This window comes from Squalius cephalus (assembly GCF_949319135.1).
Source record: "Squalius cephalus genome assembly, chromosome: 16".
Taxonomy (NCBI): Eukaryota; Metazoa; Chordata; class Actinopteri; order Cypriniformes; family Leuciscidae; genus Squalius; species Squalius cephalus.
Window position 1 is genome coordinate 6,023,994 of NC_137137.1, and position 23,365 is coordinate 6,047,358.

The following is a 23,365-nucleotide window of genomic DNA, read 5'->3' on the forward strand; positions in this document are numbered from 1 at the left end:
ATTGTTTATACCATTGTAGAAATGCACAATATGCTATTTGCAGTCATAATAGAAAAATAAATTAAATAACATAAATTGATCCGCTTCATAAGGAACATGGCCACTGTCCTGAGGAGTTTATCTCCAACCCTGATAAAAACTCACCTGACTGTTGCCTAACCTGAAGACCTTGATTAGCTTGTTGTAATATTTAATTAGGGTTTCCATATGCAGTAAACAGAATACTAGCAGTCCTTTCTGCATGTTGCCTTGTGTGTTATGCGATGGTGTGCTCGTCATGCGGTGAAGGACTTTAGGATGAAGCATTCCTAATTTGGATTGTAACAACCACAGCTATTCATAGCCGAGTTTTGCTGAGTTTAAAGTGATGTCATGTTTCAAGGCCGGGGAAACAGGATTGTATCAGATTCGAAAGGGCAAAAATAGGCATGTTTGAGGAAGCTTTATTTTGGGTTCTCTAAATTCTCTCCTTCTGTACCTAATCATCCCTTTTATATCCAGCTAGATTTCAGAGAGAAAGAGAGAGAGAGTGTAAGTGGGGACGTCCCGGTGCTGGATCCCCAGGAGGAGAGGAAAAACTGAAGCATCAGCAGACGCAAAAACAAGCGTTTGCTGTTTTTCCTCTGATCTTTTCCATGCATGTCCTCGCCGTTTAATCTTCCGTCCTGTTTCTGCTCAATGTTCTCCGTGAACTTCTGGCAAACCTCCTTGACCCCTTTCCAGACCGGCATCTAGGCCAGGCAGCCTCATTCTTGCCCAGGGGACGTCTGTCTAAGACTTTCTATTACGGGAAAATTAAAGGGATAGAGAGCTCTCCTGGATAATGCCTGAATGCCTTACATTACCTGTCCTTTTCGAGCAACTTTTCCTGTTTATGTAGCAGTTTAATGGTTTCATGTTCCAGATAAAAACTACTGATCTCTGCCTTATATCTGAATAACACTAATAAACAACAGAATGAACATTCAAAGATTAAGAAAACCAAGAACCACTGGAAGGATAATAGACATTGTCAGTGTACAAATCAATATCTGTTTCCTGCCCTCCTTATGCACCCGGGGCCATCTGGCGATGCCGAAATGTGGACGTTTACTAGTCAGAAACAAAATTAGGCGCACGGGCCGATGTGGATTAATCCCGGGAGTGCACAAACTCTTTGGAGCTGACAAATGAGAGATGCTGGGAAGAGTGTGTGTGTGTGTTTGAGTCTCTCATCTGATCAGGCTCTTATGAGAAATCCCACATTAGCCTGATGTGTCAGTAAAACATAACAGAGAGCCTTGGTCTGATTTATGTGACAGACCTGAATGTGACTGCTTTTACTGGAGGCTTTCTGAGGAGAGATGATTTCTTGTTTTTGATCTCTGGAGAGACAGTAAGAAATATGTTTAAAAAATGTTTTTAAATTTGGCCACGTTGTTTCATTGTGATTGGTGATATGACTATTGGCTATTTTTGCATTTAACATGAGCCTAAATTAGATTTGTGAGTAAGAATAACGTGTTATAAATAATACATAAGCATAATTAGTCAAGTTAAATCGACTTTAATTTAAAATTTTATCTAATCAATTTTAAATAATTCATTATTTATAATTTATTTACTCAGAGCCCCTAAATGAACATGGTGATGGAAAATGTATGAGATGGAATATGTATTTTAATGCCTTTACTTGCTCTCGGAAATGTTTTGTGTTTCCCCAAGAAACAAGTGCATGTGCAGGTAAAGGCAAAATGCAAAGTTTCTTGGGAGTCTTTTTTCCTCCCATCTCATATTTTTTTCCATCCCCTTGTTCCTTTAGTGGCTTCATATTTTTATAAGATATCATTTGAAAAACTTGAAATGAAAGACATGAAATTTCCTTTACTCCTCATTCAAATCCAGTGGGTGTCACCAATCCGAGTTGACACTCATTAAATGGAAGAGAATCAGTTCTTAAATTCAGAATTTTAAACTGTGTTTAAGTCATTGTAATGCACAGCCTTGAGTGGCTTATATACTGTAGCATTCTTGTACCTTAAACAGTCGCTTTGGATAAAATTGTCATCTTTTTATATTTCCCAGCTCAGGAAAACGTATCCAGGTTTTGATTTGCATATTGTCTGTTTTGTAGAAGGAAAGTGTTTTGACAGTTTCAGTCTGTTGATTCTGTAAACATGTACAGGATATAAGTGCAGAACATCAACACCACTTTAAAAACAAATATTGTTTTAATTTACGCCACCTGCAGATCGGTCTCCTGTGAAGGGATGGAACATGATGTGAAAGTGAATGTGCCGTATGATGATTCGTACACTCTCTCTCTCTCTCTCTCTCGTTCTCTCGTTGTGTTGTCAGTGACTGATCCAAAATGCTGAGTGAACCTCAGAGAAATGTGTATCGCACCAGGGAAAATTCCGAAAATTACTTTTCAAAAGTGTTGCTGTCTCCGTGTAAAGCTCTGAATATTGTGCTTTGACTGTTTCATGCCTCACCGTCCAAACATTCTATACCGTTATGGATGTTATGGGTGTAGTGGGCTGCACTTTTTTCACATTTTTCTTGATCTTTTGAGATCTAAAGGAGTTTGACTTTCCTGCTGTGAGAATATACGGCAACTTTCAAAACTCAGAAGTTCCCAGTCCAAAATTGCATTTATTGAATCTAAACTTTTAAAAAAAATACTTCTGCAATGTTTTGATATTGATAAATAAAAGCTCAACTCATGATCTCTGGCTGATTTTGAAAGCACATGCTTCTCTTAATATGGAATAAATAGTAAGAGGAGCTTATTCTCATTCTGCTTAGTACACAATTTATACTTTTCTTTCAAAAAAAAGTATGTGAAACAGTATGCTGTGCAGAATGCAACAGTAGTATGCTGCACTGGTCCCAATGATATGACTATATACGTATAAGTTTAAGTCAGTATGAATTTTTAATCAAATTTGTGTTCACACATTTAGCAAACCGATCAAATAATAGCCAAGAAAGGTTTCTGGTTCATTCTTCACTAGTCAAATGGATCGCACTAAATTGTGGAATACAATATTTCACAGTGTGTTCTGGTTGCAAACTGCACACTGTTGCATGCCTATAGAAACTGTGCAAATTGTGCACAGTATGCATACTGTAAAAAAAATGTGCATGAGTAATATCATACTATGCCCTTCCAGGAGATTTATGGGTTATATCCATAGGTTATATCTTAACCATGACCACCCCTCTAAATTAGTCAACCCTCATCCAGTGTGTAGGAGGACAGTGGTGATCACGGCTGCTGCAGGACTGTGGTGTGTGTGTGTGAGTGTTTGTGAGAAACACATCACCTTAATAGCATTCTGCAGTTCTGTGGTGGTGTATTCTGCTGTTAGAAATATGTAATGTGTTGTGTTAGTGGACTTTTAGAGCCCTCAAGAGCCTCCGAGATGAGCTTTGGAGCCTTGTAAATTGAAATGCACATGCACTTTTCCAAACTAATTTACACAATTGCAATAAATGTGACTGCAAAATAGATTCCAAGCAAGCGCTGGTCATTAAATCAGCGTAATCATATTCACACAAATTGTCATTCTCTCTCTTTCACACACACACACACACACACACACAGAGCTGTTAAGTGTTTGACTGACGTTGGTGTTTGTTGCAGGTATGGAGACATGGTTCCAAACACCATCGCTGGAAAGATCTTCGGCTCTATCTGCTCTCTCAGTGGCGTGCTGGTTATCGCCCTCCCTGTTCCCGTCATTGTGTCTAACTTCAGCCGGATCTACCATCAGAACCAGAGAGCTGACAAGATGAGAGCACAGCAGGTACTAAAGAACTTCTCTTCATCCCAATATAGATCTGTTCGGAATATTCTTCTGATGTTTTTTTAAGTGCCATTTTAAAGGTTCCTGATTTTGTTTTGGAGGTCTCATACAACAGGTTTAAATGCATCCAAGATAAAAAAAAACGCTATAATTTTCTCATAATATACACTGCAGCATCACCTCATTTCTCACGGTGTCTGAAACGGTTCGATAAAGGATTTGGTTTCTCTACACCCCTCCTTTCTGAGAGCCTGCTCAGCTCTTATTGAAAACCAAACGGCCATTACCATATCTGAATTTCAGCTCCGGAGGATTCCTCAGCACTTGATACACAGTAAAAAAGTTATTAAAGGTAGGGTAGGTAGGAATTTTATAAAAAACTTTTTTCCAAATTTGTTTAAACTTTCTATATATATCAATACTTAATTAAAATGTAAGTACTCTGAAAAAAAGAGTATAAAAATTGAGTGACTCTAGACCGTTTAATCTGCATTAAACACAGATCATTATTTCCATTCGGGATGAAACAAATGATTGGCTTAGGCGACTGTCACTCTCTCGCAACCATGGCAACCACCCTTTTGCCACAGGAACTGCCCACTTGCGCGAACCCGTTTGATTTGAGGAATTCAAGAGGCACGGAACCTAGGAATAGCAAAACAATGGCAGAGAAAGAGCAATCAAAATTCACATTACCGGCATATGCAGTTAGCGAAGGCAAACAAGGCAAAAAAAGGAAGACAGTACTAGAAAAGGTAATGAACAAAAAGTCTTTGGATAAACAAAGAAATACAATGCGTGTCAATATCCTCGGACCCTAGTTGCACGGCCTCTTGCACGACCTCCTCTGCTTCGCCCTCGACCCCGGACCTGTCCTCGAGCTGACGATGCGGTACTTGTCTCTGGAGTGTAGTCCTCATCAGAGTCAACAATGCTTTCATCATGGAAACTCTTACATGCAGAACACCATATATGTTATGAATCTTACACGAAATTCATCTTCATCACAGTGTAACTGATGGTAATGGAAAAACGTCTATCAATACAATCTGTTTTTAGCTTTGCCTTATAGATATAACTAGCTCGTTAGCGAATCAAAAAATATATATTTTAAACTTTACCAATATCAATATGCTAGCTTGATAGTGAGTACTAAAATACATCTTATTTGTTTATATTCATAATGATAAAGTTAGATTTTTTTATTACATGTGATTCTGACATGATGTCACTACATGCACTGTGCTCCTTCCTCTCCGCTCGTCTCAGGTAAATAATGCGTCTTCCAGCTCAGCGGTTGGAGTCGTGCGTTCATGTGTTTTGGGGGCGTGGCTTTGGAAGGAGCCCAGAAGGGAGGGGGTGGAGTGAATGGAAATAATGAGCTGTCTTTAAAACAGTCGTGAGAGGTCTACAGACACTCGATTTTTATACTTTCTTTTTCAGAGTACTTACATTTTAATTATGTATTGATGTATAAATAAAGTTTAAACAAATTTGGAAAAGAAGTTTTTTAGACAATTCCTACCTACCCTACCTTTAAGGAATAGGGTTGGCTCAAATTTACTTCAGAAACATCATTTTTATCTAGCTTAGAAACACCCCTAGTCTGTCTTCTTTTACTTTTGTCAAATTTCATTATGTTTCAGTATGAATGTGTTTTTAGGAATTTATTATAAATTATTATTGAAATCATATTGTCAGAGCCGTTTACAGTACATCACAGTAGATTGACCATTGGTGCTCATACAGGCAATGTGAGTTTTTATCTGGCTTGCTAAATTTCCAAGTTAAGTATCCCATCTCTCTGTTTTGTTTTGGGGTTTTTTCACAATAGAGTAGTCAAAAGGTCAAACAGCATTGAACAAACCATGATGTAACTAAACCGCATCACTGGCATCATTACACCTCTGAGTCACTGCAGTTGTTTGTGAAACAAATGCTTACACGATCGATTCAGGTAAATGCTCTTTTGTTTTACAGAAAGTGCGACAGGCAAGGATTCGCATGGCCAAGAAGGGAACCACCAATGCCTTCCTACAATACAAAGAAGAAGGAGGATTTCAGGTGAGAGTTATCTTGAGAATTCAATTTAGTTGCACTGTAACTAAAAATCTATAGTCTAAAAAGATATGATCATCATCTTATTCTCATGTCACTCCAGACTCGTATGGCTTTCTTGCTAGAAAATAAAAAGACTTTTTGTAGACTGTCATGCTACAAAATGTAATTTATTCCTGTGGTGCATTTATTTGAAATAGAATCTTTTGTAACATTATAAATGTCTTTACTCTCACTTCATTTAATGCTTCCTTGCATTTCTTTTAAAATAATCTTACTGACTTAATACTTTTGAAGTGTAGTGCACATGCACTAAATCCATGTCTGCTGTGCGTCTTCTGGATCAAAGCAAGTTTGTGAATGAGCAGATAAGGTTGAATGAAATTTCAGTCTATTCGCAACTTCAGAAGACTTGAATCACTGTACAGAGCACAAATCATGTGAATGGACTACTTTTACCGTCCCTTTTTCTTTTGTTTCTTGTAAGAAAGAAAGTCCTTTAGGGTTTGGAACGACATTAGGGTGAGTAAATGATGACAGAGTTTTCATTTTTGTGTGAACTGCTGTCTTTAAATGATCTGAAAAACTATAGTCTTTATCAATCTCCCAGTTGTTCCACTCAGCACATCCAAGGAGGAACTATAGTTGCTGGAGTTGACAAAGTTTGCCTGACATCAAATCTTTAAAATGTACACAAAGATTTATAGCATAAGGGGAATCTTTCAGTACAGACATTAAACATCTGACTAAGGGAGAAATAAACGATATTTGGGTGTATTTTAGGAAGTTTTATTGTTGAGATGAAATGACTGAGTGTTCAACTACAGTTAGGACTGCTTACACAGCGTGTAATAGATGCCTCAATGATATTCCAGCAGAAATGGTTGATATCGGATCTTCCATAATAAGATGGTTTTCTGTTAAGAGGCTAACAGTAGCATCTCGCTTGACAGAAAATTTAAGAATGAAAAACTTCAAAACACTTCATACATGCTAGTTTTTGTCTTAAATACTTACATGTTGTGCAATAATTAATTACTTAAAGGGATAGATCACCTAAAAATGACAATTCTGTCAGTTTACTCACCCTCCAAACCTTTCTTTCTTTCTTTCTTTCTTTCTTTCTTTCTTTCTTTCTTTCTTTCTTTCTTTCTTTCTTTCTTTCTTTCTTTCTTTCTTTCTTTCCATACAGTGAAAGTCAAGGATCCCATTGACTTTAACTGTATGAATGAAAAAAAGTTTTTTCCCCCCAGAATAACTCCTTTGTAGTTTGCAACCCAAAGTGTGTGTGTGTGTGTGTGTGTGTGTGTGTGTGTGTGTGTGTGTGTGTGTGTGTGTGTGTGTGTGTGTGTGTGTGTGTGTGTGTGTGTGTGTGTGTGTGTGTGTGTGTGTGTGTGTGTGTGTGTGTGTGTGTGTGTGTGTGTGTGTGTGTGTGCGTGCCCATGTTGGTGTGCGTTTTACAGAAAATGTTTTAACAATTACAATTTCTTAACATCAGTTAATGCATTAGCTAACATAGTTAATGAAAATGTTCATGATAGTTCACAGTGCATTAACTCATGTTAACAGATACAACTTTCAGTACCACTATTTTAAAGTGTCCTTGTTACTTGTTACATTTCTACAGTAAATTATGCATAATCTGACTCATCCTAAACCAAACCCTAAGGACATGTTGTTAATTGATTTTACTCAGTACTTAAATGTATAATTACACTACAACAAGGACACCTTAAAATAATAATGTAACCCTACTTTCGATCTTAATTTATTAGTAAATGTTGAAATTAGATGAATAAAAGATGAATAAAAGATGTAGAAGTATTGTTCCTTGTTAGCACATGTTAGTTCAAATTAACTTTATATTGAGTTCAAAGTAACTTTCTCAGCTCCGAATTGCAAGAGAAATCTAAATTCCTCCGATTTTAAAAACCAAGGCTAAAACTATAAAAGTTTAATACAACCCGTTCAATCTCAGTCAAACCCGGCAAAAAGAGAATCTCAGCTTCAGAGTATTCATATTCAAATGGAGGGCAACAAATTCAAATCAAAAAGTCATAGCGCACCATAAAAAGTACAGTATATTTTTTCTGCTGAGCACAGAACAGATTTTAAGATATTAACGATCATACAGTCTTTTTGATCTCATCAAACAGTGTTAATGTATGTGTAAAGGTCAGTCATTTGGCTTCTGAGAATGCGTCAGTCCCACAAGAGCCTTGTAATATCAGCTTTTTCAAATGGCCGCTGACATTCAGAGTCAGCTAAACACGGTTTCAGGGCCTTACCTGGGGTGCTGTGAGGAAATAGCAATTAACAACACTGAAGGAAGGACAGGTGATGCGGGACAGGTGGGAGGCGCAGCAGTAATTACAGAGACCCTTTCAGGCCTGTCGGTTCACTTGGCTTTCAGCTTGGTAACACCTCCGGGCAGCTTTTTTTCAAGGGGTCAGTTTCAGGTTAGCAGGGTTCGGTTAGCCCCCTGCTGGTGGATCCCATAAGTACACCATCTGGAGGCCTGTAAGAACTGGAGATCCAGGGAAAAAATACAATCAAAAGTTTGGGATAATTAAGCTTTTGTAATGTTTTTGAAAGAAGTCTCTTATATTACACTCACAAAGGCTCCAAAAATATAATTGATCAAAAATATAGTCAAAGCAGTGATATTGATTTTTGAAATATTATTAATATGTAATTTATTCCTGTGATGCAAATCTGAATTTTCAGCATCAATACTCCAGTCTTCAGTGTCACATGATCCATCAGAAATAATTCTAATATGCTGATTTGCTGCTCAAGAAACATTTTCTCATTATCAATGTTGATCAAATGTTTAATATTTTGTGAAACCGTGATGCAATACCATTCAAAAGTTTGGGGTAAGTAGTTATCTTTTTAACCAAAATAAGAAATTAGTCATTTTATTCAGCAAGGATGCATGAAATTAACATTGAACTGACAGTAAAGACATTAATAATGTTACAGTATAGTCAAATAAAGTCAAAAGTCAAATAAATGCTGTTCTTTTGAACTTTCTATTCAGCGAAGAATCCTGAAGAAATTCCCAGTTTCCACAAAAATATGAACTGTTTTAAACATTGATTACAATAAGAACCATTATTAATAATTGAGCACCAAATAAGCATATTTCCTGGGTCGCTGGGTCGATTTATCACAGTATGATTCAGCAATTTGTAACATATTTCAACAGGTTTTCTTTCACCTTCCAGCGTATGGGTGTGTTTAACATTCTCAAATAGCATTTTCTCTGCTGCATTAAGTAATATTAAGTACAGTGTTTATTCCAATGGAAAGAATCTCTTGCCCTTTCCCAATCACTGCCTTTATGAGGAAGCCCTGGTTATCATTATTCTGCGGTAATTGCCATCCCAGGGAAAACAAACCTACTTAAATATCGGTTTCTCTCTGTGGTTTTATGTAATTATTGCACTCGTTTCAGTTCCTCTAGCCCCGGGATGTGTTCACTGCGCTTGTTGTTGATCATGTTGCTCTTGGAATACATTCTGAATATAGAGTCTACTTCACGGTTAAGGGCGGAAAATGAAGATGTAGTGTTGAATAACAGCTTATGGATTTTCCCATTTGTTTTACATAACTTCAAAGTTGCTTAAAGACTAAGAAATAATAGAAGCAAACGTGATGTTTACATTTTCTGAAGAAAGCGTGGTGCTTGTGGCTGCTTAGTCATTTAGTTGAAATCCATGGGATTTTTGTTTGGCATTTGCCAGGCAGTTTTTTGGGGTCTATAGCATATGCTTTCCATAAAATGAAAGTGCATGTTGACCACTGCTGTCAGATAGTCAAGCTAGATAACTTCTTTTATGTATACTCTTTCTTTTAAGCAGGAGTTACAGCTTGCATGATTTTTTGAAGTGCTTTGTGGTGTGATGGTCTTGAAACTGTATCTGCCGCAGCCTCGTGTCCTGTCAGTTTATCAGATCATAACTGCAGGGATTAAAGCAAATCTCTATTCCATAAACACACCTTTTCCCACTGCTGAAATCCATCTTCACTACGCAGGACAAGTAGCTGTATTCAAAGCATGAGAGAGAGAGAGAGAGAGAGAGAGAGAGAGAGAGAGAGATTCAATCCGTGTCTTTACTAATGCGGCAGGTAGAGTTCTCCGGAATCTTCTCAGGTTGTGAAACCCACAATAATCCAATATTTACAATCCCCGAGTGAGGGGGTATTTTTTTCAGAATGGATCTATAAAGCCATTACTAACAGGCCTGCAATGCTATTTATAAACCCGACAAACGCTTTTTTCAACTCTTCAGTTTATTCTGGCTTTGAATTTCCACTTAGGTCTTACTTTTGTCTCTGCACACTGTTATTCAGTCTTGACCTTCGACGAAAGGTCATTAGGAAGTGTCCGTGTGCTCCACTTTGTGATTTAGCCTATGTATGATTTACCTGTTCATGCATTAGCTTAAATGTTCAAAAATAAAAATCTGATGTATTTTTTTAAATAAACAAAATCAAAAATGGATACAAAATGTAGTACTGTATTTAGTGGTGCTTACTAATAATAGTAATAATAATTACATTTTATTAAACATTATTGTTGTTGATATTGTTAATCATAATTTTGCTTGCCTTAGTAAGCACCACTAATTGTGTTTTTCTATAATTTTTTTGGGACTGTCAAGCGATTCAACTTTTGTAATCTAATTAATTACATTATGTGCTTATTAATTAATCTAATTAATCTGTTTTTATCCCGAATACATTTTTTTAATAATAATAATTATGATTAATCCTAATTATGATTGCCTTAGTAAGCAGCACTAAATAAGATACTGTATTTTCTAATAATTTATTATTAATCTTAATTGTACTTGCATTAGTAAGCACCACTAAATATAAAAAAATATTTTTAATAATGATAATTTATTTTTAAGCATGTAAGTACTAAACTTAATCTCGTAATAACTCATCATTTAACTTGAACTGGTAAGCATGCAACCACTTATAATCAGTCTAAAAAAAATGGGACAAAAGTTGTAACTGGGGCTTTACCCTTTCAAAAGGTACTAATATGTACTATTTGGGTACCTTTCAGGTACTAATATGCACTCTTTCATGGTAAATAATATACAAAGTTGTACCTTTTGACAGGGTACCACCCCAGTGACTGCTTTTGTACCTTTTTATTCTGAGAGTGGACAGCCTAGCAATCACCCTGAACACTCCAGCATCATCTTCAGCATTAAAAGAACTGCATTCAACAGATTTATTGATCTTTTCCATCCCTGGAGCTCTTAGAACCAGCTTTTATTTTCTTTTTTTCATCGGTACAGCCTGCGTAGATGCTAATCATGGGTAGTTAAGTCATCCAACGGCTGTATCTCTTGTCTCCACTGAGAAAATTGTGTTGTTAATGTGACGTCCCTATCAGCACTTTTTTAACAATGGAATTGTCAGTGATTGATGGTTTAATACCCTCTGAGGTTCCTCTGCTCTCTTTCCTGATGGAGTGTTCGGAAAGAGAGTGTTGCAGCCCGTGGATTTGACTGAAATGTATTTATTTGGGATTTATTGCTTGCCTATCTGTGATTGGCTGGTAGAGAAATGCACTTTTTGTTTCCCCGGTCAAACAGGAAATGCATCAAGATAAATTGAGATTCTTTCATTTTCTCATTTTGCGTCGCTCTGAAGGATGTATGACATTCTGCTTTTGCTCTGTTGTTGTTGTGTCAAGATAACGTAGTGGATCCTTTATTGAAACCGCTCTGTAGAATTAGTTTGCTCACACACTTGTGCTTTGGGGAATTTTTAAATGTAGTTCCTGTGTTGAATTGTATGGGAGTGAAATGCTTTGTGTTATGTTAGCCGTTGTCTCCGTTCCAGATCCGTTCTGTAGGGCTACAAAGGATTGAGGCGTTTTGGTTTTTCCATCTGAGAAGTGGAATTGCTTTTTGCTCCCACTCACGTCCTACGTGATCAAACTTTCTCAGACGGTTTTGGCGGTATAGCTGCGTCATTTCATTTTACTTAAGGCTTTTCGTTCTGCAAAAACAAACCTAATTGTGCTTAGGTCCAATTATTGATGATCTTATCTGCCCCGATTCCTTCAGCCATCTTTGGTTTCGGCTGACGGGGCAGTCCTTGCTCTGTCCCAGCCTCTCTGAACAGCCCGTCCTCTCGCTCCTCGATAAGATCGGCTGCTTTTAAAGCCTTCTGATGGGCTACTTCTAGATGGCGATAAACCACCTTGACTCGGGGGCCAGATGGTATCGGGGAAGCATAAAAGGGAGACGCTGCGACCGATGTTTCTTGAGAGACTTGTTCTTCAGGACAAGACATCCTTGCGTGTGATCGTTTTACAACGAGAGGTTATAGAGGTTACCGGATATGTGCGAATGGCATCAAGGACTGCGGCCTGTCTCAGGAGGTAGTTGCGTGGTAAAGTAGTGACAAAGGGCAATGAAGGCTTTAACCCACTGCAACTACATTGCAATGTAATGTTTATTGCAGTTAGATAAAGCCTTTATGGATTAAAACTACAAAAAACAGCAGCTCTGTATCATAGCAACAAGTTTGGCAGGAAGAAAATTGGAATCTCCCAGCAAGCCAGTCACACAAGCATGGTCATATATTGCAGACTGTTTTGAATCATATTTAGCTAACATCCATATTTTATCTATAATATTTTTCCTTATAATTATAGAAAAATGGAAACAGTTTATATATCATTTATAGTTTTCAAAAGGCCATTTTCTTGCTTATGCATGGGTTTTGAAGGCATAGTTGCACATAGTGCATCATCCTTTACACTGCCACCATGCGGCAAGCTGTTGTATGTGGATTTATTTTTCCTCCAAACCAAGATGGCCGACAGCCAGTCAGAAATGCCAGTTTGGTCCGGAATATCCATCCATTCCTTCTCTCCTAGGAGACTCTTGCAGGTTAAATTTTTTTAGGAGTTCATATTATTGTTACATTTTCGAAGTATTGATTTTAGATTGGGAGGAAATTCTGATAAATCATCCGCCCATTTAATTGGACATCATGCATCACTAGCTATATTTCAGCTACAATTCATATATCTGACTGTTGTTCTTGAAAAACGTCATTTTTGTCATTGAATGTAATTTGCCGTTACGTCTAAAAGTAATGTGATTATGTAATGTACGTTGCTTGCAATGTCTTAATTTACTCGTTACATCAAAAAAGTAATCCGATTACATAACGTCACATCCTCATAAATGTTCTTCTCCATCTTCTCTGTCGAACAGGAACAAACTCAGTTGCAATAACTGAAGCTGTATTATATTTTTTGTAGATATTTTATATCTTTCACATGATTTTATATCATTTCATTTATTGGTTTGTTAAATACAGTATTACTGTGTTATTATATGTTTAATACAATATCTCTTTAGTTAAAAACAAAAACGCATACTGTAAGTGGACATCTGAAAATGTCTTTGAATTATTTTTAAAAATCTTGTTTTTCATGCCCTAAGAGCAACAAAAACAGGAAAAAAAAATTATGTTTATCTTTCTATTATTAATTAATGACGTGAATTATTTTAAAAAATCTTGTTTTTCATGCCCTAAGAGCAATAAAAACAGGGAAAAAAAAGTTTATCTTTCTATTATTAATTAATGACAATGTGAAATATATTAAAACACAAAACAGTTGTAAAATTGTAATAATATTTCACAATATTACTGGTTTTATTGTATTTTGCATGAGAGACTTCTTCCCAAATCAGTAAGAATCAACTATAATGAAGTTGAACTGGTATTGTTTTTTTGTTTGTTTTTTTTGCACAAAAAAAGGGTAAAAACATATCTTTTTATAAAACTTATCCAGCCATAGTACATTGGAGATGACAGTGAACAAAATGTTTTTGTTCTTTAACAAAAATAAACCTGAAGTCTTGATGACGCTATCAACCTCTGAAGGCTGTAAATAGTCGTGGTCTCTTTAAATAGATCTGTGTCCACTTAAGATAGATGTTTTAAGGTGAGTATAGCTTGTATCTAAAGACATGGTTTTTATGGATCGCCCTAAATAAACTTTTGTGGTGTTTTTATCTCTCAGTTTCGAGACAATGACAGCGCTCTGTGCCTGAAGAACAGATCTTCCTTTGAGCACCAACATCATCACCTGCTACATTGTCTGGAAAAGACAACCGTGAGTACAGCTCCTCCGCTCAGCCTGTTACTGGACACAAATGATCATACATTTCTCCATCAAAGTGCATAATCCAGAAGGTTTCATTAAGCACTTCCCCCTGTTTTCCAACAGAACCATGAGTTCACAGACGAGCTGACGTTCAGTGAGATGTGTATGACTGAGTCCGTGGGTTACCGTACGAGCCGCAGCACCTCCATCTCCAGCCAGCAGGGGTTGTCGACGTCCTGCTGCCCCCGCAGATCTAAGAGAAGAGCCATCCGCCTCGCCAACTCCACCGTATCCGTCAGCCGGGGCAGCGTGCAGGAGCTGGACACTCTGCAAGTGCACAAGACCTCTATTGGACACCAAAGGTATGACATCAGACAGATACGATGATGTCATTTTCACTCTAAAATCAAATGGGGAAAAAAGTATCATGAAATATGTATTGTGAAAATGACTCAGATAAACTTAGATATAAAATTAGATCTACTTTATTTAGCATAAAGAAAATTTAGAGTATTTTTAGGACCATTACAAATATATCATTATTATTGTATTGTATATATATACACAGACATACATACATGCATACATACACAAATGTATTTTTTTTTTATTTATAAGGTAGACGCATGCCTTTTCTGTAAAGCTGCTTTTAAATGATATTTATTATTTTAAAAAACTTTTTTTTTCTTTTTTTAAGAATTATTTTTATCCAGAAAGGATGCTTTAAATTGAGACAAAAATACAGTAAATACATTTGTAATGTTACAAAAATACTTACATTTATAAATGTATATTCAAATAAATTATTTTAAATTGTAATAATATTTCATTGTATATAAATGCAGCCTATGTGGTTGTAGTAAAGTCCACTGGAGGCAAGTTGCAAAGTGCAGTTTATTTAGGATAACGTGAACAAACATACAACAAAAGCATGGCGTGGCATGAACTTAGAACAAGACTTGAACATGAACATGGAGCTTACCAGACAGTGGTTACACAAATAAAACTTGACAAAGACACACGAGGGCTTAAATACACACAAGACTAATGACAAGACAAGGGACATCTGTGAACAATGAAACAATGAACCATTGACAACATGACACAGGAGACAAGGGAACACGTGGCAGGATCACATGACAGACATGAAACTGGAACATGAAACAAAACCAAATCATGACAGTGGTCCAATAACAGTAAATAATCAACTACTTTATAAATATAAATACTATATCATTATTTTACTTATTTCAGTTTAGGTTATGTTGTTTTATTATAATTATTATGATTTTAATTATTTGTAAATATTAATAATTATACTGTATATTACTTAACCTAAACTGAAATATGTAAAATAATGATTTATATGTAATGTTGTTTTATAATTATTATGATTTTATTTACTTCATAAGTGTATTTATAATAATTATGAATAACTGTTAGTATACACTATAATCCATAACTATGTTTTAATAACTATAAATAATTATTTTATTTTATATTTGTTCATTACAGTAATGAGAATGAGACTCTTTTGATTTTCATTTTTATTCATTTTTGAATATTTCTTGACATTTTTCTTAAGATGTCTTAAGATTCTTAATTTTTACGTGTCATGATAGATTTATATAGCCTAATAATGAAGATGGCAATATTCTAAAAATATATATATATTTTACACACTAATAAATACAGCTTATTTTACTGTATTCTACATTTATGTATACAGTATGACTCCAACAAAAACAATAACTTCTGTAACAGTTCCAGTGATATCCCATCTAACCAATAACTTTTTTTCTGTCCATGGGTTTGTGAACGTATGTGTCCAAACAGCCGCTCCAGTCTGAACGCCCGGACAGAAGACCTGAAGCTCAACTGTGAGGACAGGGATTTCACAGCGGCTATCATCAGTATCCCCACCCCTCCTGCCAACACCCCCGACGAGAGTCTGCCGCCCTCTCCTGCCATTCCCGGAATCTTGCGCAACTCTCGCTGTTCCTTCACCCACGACACAGTGAAGATCTCCTCCTTATAACCGCCACAAGCACACAAGCATCTCCTACTGCACAACAGAACGCAAGTGATGGGGGAAAGAGCTCTTCTCCTAGGAAACGCGCAACGCCACAGAAAAGACACATCTCGTAACATATCTGCTTCATTCCAAATCGACAGTTCGACGCAGACTCGCATGAGCTGACGTGCTTTTTTGTGACCCTGTTGTACATCGGAGGACCCCGGACTATTCACGCAGACTGATCGTACGCGCTTGTCTGGGGGAGAGTGAAAGGACAAACTCAATCCGACGCATTTTACAATGATAAATCAGCAGTCATAGTGGCACAGAATGCCTTTTACTTTTAAAGATATGCAATGTTTCAACAAGCAGGAATTATGCCTATATACATCCACTGCGTAATACAGTTGCAGGAGAGATTACAAAAGGTGGGAATGATCTTTGCAGGGAAAAATGCTGTTACAAAAAGTTATGGCCGATATAGAGGAGGTGGTGTATATGTATCAATATTTGTATCATACCTCTTTAGATCACATGCATCTTCAAAACCCCACAAAAAAAAAAAAGAAAAGAAAAAAAAAGAGAGATTTCTGAGCAATCCTACCCAAACATGCATGTTGTTGTATAGTAGATACCATGGCAGAGAATGGAGCCGCCAACATGCTACTCTCACATACTTTTGCATGAACCTTAATTTACCTCTGTTTAGTTTGTCCTGGTTTCTTTCTTAACATTGATGAAAAAAAGATGATATTTACAGAGTATTAATGATCAAATGTGCTGCACCAGATGTGCACATTAGAAAAAAGAATGATAAAAAAAAAAAAAAAATTCATTCAGGCATGTTCTTTGCAAAAATCTAAGGCTGGACTAGTGCGGTAGTGAGTGAGTGAGTGAGTGAGTGCGTGCGTGCGTGCGTGTGTGTGTGTGTGTGTGTGTGTGAGAGGGCCGACTCGGAATCACAGATATGCATGGATACCGTTATAGGTATTTTTATGTTTTCTCCCATGGGAAAATGAAGCGTTTCTATAGCATTTTAAAGCGAATTGAGGGCGTTTACCACTGTCATTGAGTTTTACAGCAGTAATTAGTCACTTCAACTTATTTTTTTCATTTGGCTTGATAATTAAGTGTAACCTTTAAACCCTAGTTAGCTATTTTTATACAGTAGTTCACGCGTCGAACACGGCTATGTCCAGTGAGCCATTTCTCGATGCTCTGTTAATGTTTATTTAAAATTCATAAGCAGCAATGAGACAGGCAATAATAGTGTAATTATTTTTTACTACAACTGAAAAGAAGGATACAATTCTTAATGGAAATGAGTACAAAACAGGTGGAATGCAAATTTGCACTTGACTGTGATGAAAAATATATTTGTTACTCTGTTTACAAGCCTTTTTATTTTTATGTTTGTTTTGGTTCTGTCTCTCTCTCTCTACCCCTCTCCCCTCTCCAGCTTCATAAAACGGTGTGAAGTGGTAAATTTAGTAATTGGTCAGGCACTTGCTCATTTTCGGCAGGGGTTTTGGATGAAACGGCTCCTGGTAGAAGATTAAAGAGTTAGATATCAAAAGCACAGAGGTGTAAAGTCTATTCCACAAATAAAGTGAACAGAACTCAGAAAACACAATGTCTGTTGGCTCTCAATCACATCTAAACATCTGCATCGATTATTTTGTATGAAATGTTGTATTACAAATCAACAGTGCATGGCATCAAAAATGTAATGTATGTTCTTGTCTTCAGATATGCTGACACCATCTGATATTTTATAGTGCTAATCTTGAACGCGATGGTTAAGATGTTCACTGAAAGTCTCATAATTGTTTTCTGGTTTTCTCCTGAGGGAACACTGTGTAATTGGCTATCAATTTGCATAATGTGATAATTTGCCATTAAATCAAAATAATTTAGCTGAGCGTAATTACTCGCACCACAGCCAATCTTTTAGTGTTAAGTCAAAATGAAATGCATTCGAAATCCATTTTACATCTCTAATGTGACATTTCTGAGAGGAACAGGATATTTAAAGCTGGAAATATGCAGGGCGGGGCTTGATTTGAACTTCCGGGAATTAATTGGATGAGAAGATGAAATGTGTTTTTTATGTTGACTTTAAAGGAGACATATCATGCTTTTAAATCGTTCCTTTTTACATATAAATCATACATTTGTGGTCTATATAAAGCGGAACTGCAATGCTTGGGTCTGAATTCCTCATTATTATAGCTCCACAGGCCCCTTTTCTGCCCCTTTTCTACCCCTTTTCTGATGTGCGTCTGAGAGCAACTCGTTTTGGTGCGGTCTCTTTAAATACGTATGAAGTGTCTCACCCGCCCCCTCTCCAGGTTGCAGAGGTTCAACTCCACCCCGTTCGGCCATTTTTGTAGTTTGATAGCAGAGATACGATTATCTAGCAGCACAGAAACGTTTTATTCACACGCTATTAACAAAATGTCAACAACGGAAGACTTGTCCAGCCAGCCTTACATGTTCGAGCCAGAGTCGGAGCCGGAGCGAGATGAAAATGAAGACGACGAACCTGCAGAACAACGTCTTCATATGGATGTATCGCAATGGTGTGTTACTGTATTTACACATGAAACTTTGGTCTTCCGACCTTTTACCACCGTGTCGATTTATTTTGATTAATATGTGCGAGGGAGAGAGAGCAAGACAGCGTCTAGTTTGGAGACGGTGATGTCTTGTTTACACTTTCGCCTGGCTCCGAAGAGAGAGAGAGAGAGAGAGAGTGCGTGCGCGCGACCGGGTCTCTCTCTCTCTGCTCGTTCTTTCAGTTAAACGTGCCCTGTCACAAGCGCGGCAGTTCATCTACATTAGACGGTGTAATGAAGCGTGTGGGTTACTACATCCAACAACCGAACATTTTAACTTACCCTCTCGTAACTTCTGCATCTTTTAGCTTGGACTACAAAATTGCAGCGAGAAATAAAAATGGCGGATTGCTCGAAGTGTTGGGCTGGAAGTCAATGTCCTTATTTGGCAGTTCCGCTGCAAATACTGTGACGTAATAGTTCACAAAATGTCATAGATAACAGAAAAATCGGAACAGGTTGAAAAATAAGGCCAAAACAGAATATAAAGATATCAACGAAGCACCTGAAGAGAATAATTTCAACTTTTCTGTACTTCTAAACACTCCAAATATACAACAAAATGCATTTAAGGGCTAAAAAAGTGGATTTAGCATGATATGTCCCCTTTAATGCTGCGATAAAACAAAAGTAGTAGGGATTTCGTCGTCCATGTTGTGACATACATTTGTGTAACAGATTATCAAGAATGAAAAAAAAAAAAAAAATCAAAAATGCATCGGTTGTTGATTGGATATTGAGATGTGGCCGTTGCACTCAAAAGTGGAGACACACGAAGGCAAGCTTGCAGGGGCGGCGTTTAAACTGACTAAATGATTGGAGAGGTCCTGTATACGTCAACAGCAGTGTTGCCAATTTAGTAACTTTGTCGCTAGATTAGTGACTTTTCACATCCCTTTAGCTGCAAAAAAGCAACTATTGACTAGCGACTTTTCTGACTGCTGGTTGACATTTAGTCAGTAACTATATCATACTCGTTCTGTTGTCTGACAGGAAATATTTAAATGAGAACAGCTTTATTGGACATTTAGCCATATATTATATTAAAATACAGTGCGGACAGTTGACACATTACGTCATCTGGCGATATTTAACGTCTTTTTGCGCAGGCTTTACCAACTTTCCACTGAAAGTAGTTGGCAAAACTGGTCAGCTGAGGGAACAATTGTTTACAACAAATTTTTAATGCATTTAGAAAATATATTGGGTGATTTTTCAATTCACTGAACTCCAAGCCCATATAGGCCTAGCCTACTATGGTATAACTTTGATATGATGATCAGTTTTTTTTTAATTTTCTGTATATTTTATTTTATTATAGGCTTGTTTTATGTAATCAAAGCTGTTACTTACTGTACAGTCCAGGAATGTGATTCAATATCAAGCTCCACTCCACCATCATTCCCTGCAACCGTGGATAAAGCTGGCCAGGTTTTGCATGTCTGGAATTTATATTTCAATGGGAATGCAGATGGATACCTTTCTCCGGGTACTGCAGACATCCAAAACACAACATATAAGATGATTATAGGCATAGAGAAACAACCATAAACTTTGGCATCTGTGATTTAAACGTTTGCATATGAAAGTCATACAGGTTTGGAATGTTATGAGGGTGAATAAGTAATGACAGAATGTTCATTTTGGGGCAGGGCCGTAAGTCAAGTCAAGTCAAGTCAAGTTTATTTATATAGCGCTTTTCACAACATAGGTTGTATCAAAGCAGCTTCACAGTAATAAAACAATACATCAATAATAAAACAATACACCACCAGGGGAAAGTCCTCCCCAATCATAGAAATGGGCAAATTTTGGATTTTCTTGACCCTGCTCTGCTGCCCTCCATTACGCACTACTCTCTGTTTGTTAGGATGTCAGAAACTCCACATTTTTAGTCTGGTCTGCCTCAGAGGTCATCAATGTCAAAATGATTGAGATGGCCAATCAAATCGAAGAAGGCGGGCCTTACTGTTCACAGAAGACTCGAAGACTCAACGCGACGCTTCACGCTTGGCTTTAGTTTCAATGACAGTCTAAAAGAGTTCGTGCTGAGATCCAGTCTATGGGTGAGATGCAAGTAGCAAAACATTTAATACTTGACAACTGTTTTACGATAAATGTTAAAATGTTTTATCAAATTTTGAATTGTAAATATACTATCAGTTTAGGCCTACACGATTCGTAGGCCTAATTCATAACTGAATGGGACGTTTGCTATTTCGAGACATACGAATAAGAATGAATGTGGGCATATTTTAAAATAAAACATTATTTGCAAATGGTTTAAATTGATTACTTCAATAATACAATTAGACCTAGAACTTTTTTTAGAGCCTTTTTATTTTTATTTTCTTTATTCTCTTAAATCCATTTTAATCCTGGTCTCTATGTCCATCTTTCCTCTCTAATCTTGATTCTCCTTTCCTCTCAAGGCAACTAGCAAGAACAGAAACGATAAAATAGTAATAATTAATATTTTTCTGCAGCTTTCATACGTAGCCTATGACATGTGAAAGGCGGGAAAATGATTACGCAACACTGACCTCTAGTGTTAGAGTAACAGCAGCGCGAGCTCAAGAGGACAGTATGTGGTCAATAGACCTTATTAACAGCAGCGCCATCTTTGATTTTTAATGGGAAGGAAAGTGAGGCTTCGAGGGACAGACATGCAGCTCTGCAATGGGCTGTACTGTTATTTAAAGTGTTTTTTCTGTTGTTCTGCTCATGAAACACTGGAAAAATATCTTTCCAAGAAATTTTAGTTGACAAAAAACTCACAGCCTCACTTTCATACTGTCATGGCGCTGCTCGGAATTTGTTGAAGGAAAAGTTCACACAAAAGTTACAATTTGTCATTGCTTTATATAAACCACGAATGAGATTATGGAATTGTTTGCGCCACTGAATTAAAAAGCTATTTTTTAACTCATAATTCTGACCTTTTTTTTTTTTAGCGCAATTGCAAGTTTATCGTTACCCTATATGTATTAATTGCTAGTTTATATCTAAAAATTCTGAGGAAAAATGTTACAATTGCAAGTTCTGACCTTTTTACCTCTGAATTGTGAGATAGGCCTATAGTATAAACTCGCAATTCTGTGAAAAAGAACAGTGAGAATTACAAATTGTGAAATTTCTTTTATTTAATTTTTTACTCCGCGTCGGGAACGAGCTTCAATGGATTACAGAGTTTGTTTGAGAGGATTATCAGCGAATAACTGCTTAAATTATATACAAGGCTCATTTTATCAATTGAAATGCAGTTGAATGGTCTCAGATGAAGGAAATGAACAGGATGCTAATAAAAATGAAATGACATCACAGAGCCCTTAAAAGCAGATACAGCACTGGGCCTGTCCCTCTCCTCCGTCCTCCTTTCTGAAATCATGTGGTTCCTGCTCCTGTATTTGCAAATATCAGCTATTCAAGGCAAGTGAACTTGTATTTCCTAATTAAAACAAATTCCATATTCTTGCTGTGTTTACATCCATTCTGTTCTATGCTGCTGTTAATGGGGCACTTTATAGATTGGACATGCACATTTATTCATTTTGCATATGTTTGTTTAATCTGGGTCCAATAGTATTATTTAGCATTATTTTGTAATTAATTGCAACACTTTTCATTAGGCTACATATAATTCATCAATTTATAGTATCAAGATAACAATTAAAAAAAAAAAAAAATTAATGGCAGTATCACTTAAGCGATATGAGCAAAACCTGATGTTCATGTTCTCCAAAGAGCATCTGCTTTAGTGGAAGCAAGAATATCTGACTGATAAATCTGATAAAATGGCTAACGAGTGACCTAGAAACAGTATAACTTTTTTGGTTTTAACATTTAAAAAAATAAAAAAATAATAATTTATTGACATGAAAATGAAGCTATAATCACTATGTTTTACTATACTACTTGAAAAAAGAAATCTAAAATCTGGGGATTTGATTATTTCAATAACCTTTGTTTTGGATATGATGCGGCATAATGCATACAGAGAAATTAACAAAAAAAATTTAGCCATAATTTTTGCAATCTGCAGTCTGCTATTTTATTGATGTATATGTTTGTTTATTCATTTGATTGTTATTAATTTCAGTGACATTTCCGTAGCTTCATCTTCATAATATAATAAAATAATATATGTGATGAGCCTGTATAGAAATGCATGCATTAACAAGCTCTTATAATGTAAATAATGGATAAATTATATATAAATGCAATTGCAATTTTAAAACTAATGGCTAATTTGTTTCATTTCTGTGTCTGCATTATGCAGGATCATGTTTCCGAAACAAAGATTATTGAAATGCATTAAAATAATTATTATTGTTAAAAAAATAGATATATACACATACATACATACATAAGCTTTTTATTTAGCTATTTGATTACCTAACTAGAGCACTGAACACACACACACACACACACACACACACACACATATTATATCAAGTTCCTGAGGAAAAAAATGTATTAGTTAAATTTGAAAATAATTAATTAATTAATGGATAAATTAATTAATTTCAATTAAGATAAATTGACACACACAAAAAAAGGTTATACATTCACATATAGCATAATTGCATATTTCAGCTGGTCTTTTACTTATCTCCTCTCAGTATAAGTTAACAAATTAATTTAACAATCAAAATCACTATAGCATTAATTCTAAATTAAAACAGCAACAATGATTAATATATAGAAGAATATGATAATGCAT

At 36.3% G+C, this 23,365-nt stretch overlaps 1 protein-coding gene across 1 annotated transcript in view; it reads left to right on the top strand.

Moving 5' to 3' along the window:
• The window catches only part of kcnd1 (potassium voltage-gated channel, Shal-related subfamily, member 1), a 55,616-nt gene extending 37,769 nt beyond the window's left edge, over window positions 1–17,847 (top strand). The window contains exons 3-7 of the mRNA XM_079896640.1: window positions 3,629–3,791; window positions 5,772–5,855; window positions 13,924–14,016; window positions 14,131–14,369; window positions 15,844–17,847. Of these exons, the coding sequence (XP_079752766.1) occupies window positions 3,629–3,791; window positions 5,772–5,855; window positions 13,924–14,016; window positions 14,131–14,369; window positions 15,844–16,045 (781 nt within the window). The 3' untranslated portion in view covers window positions 16,046–17,847. The remainder of the gene's footprint in view (window positions 1–3,628; window positions 3,792–5,771; window positions 5,856–13,923; window positions 14,017–14,130; window positions 14,370–15,843) is intronic.
• Window positions 17,848–23,365: the final 5,518 nt, after the last annotated feature.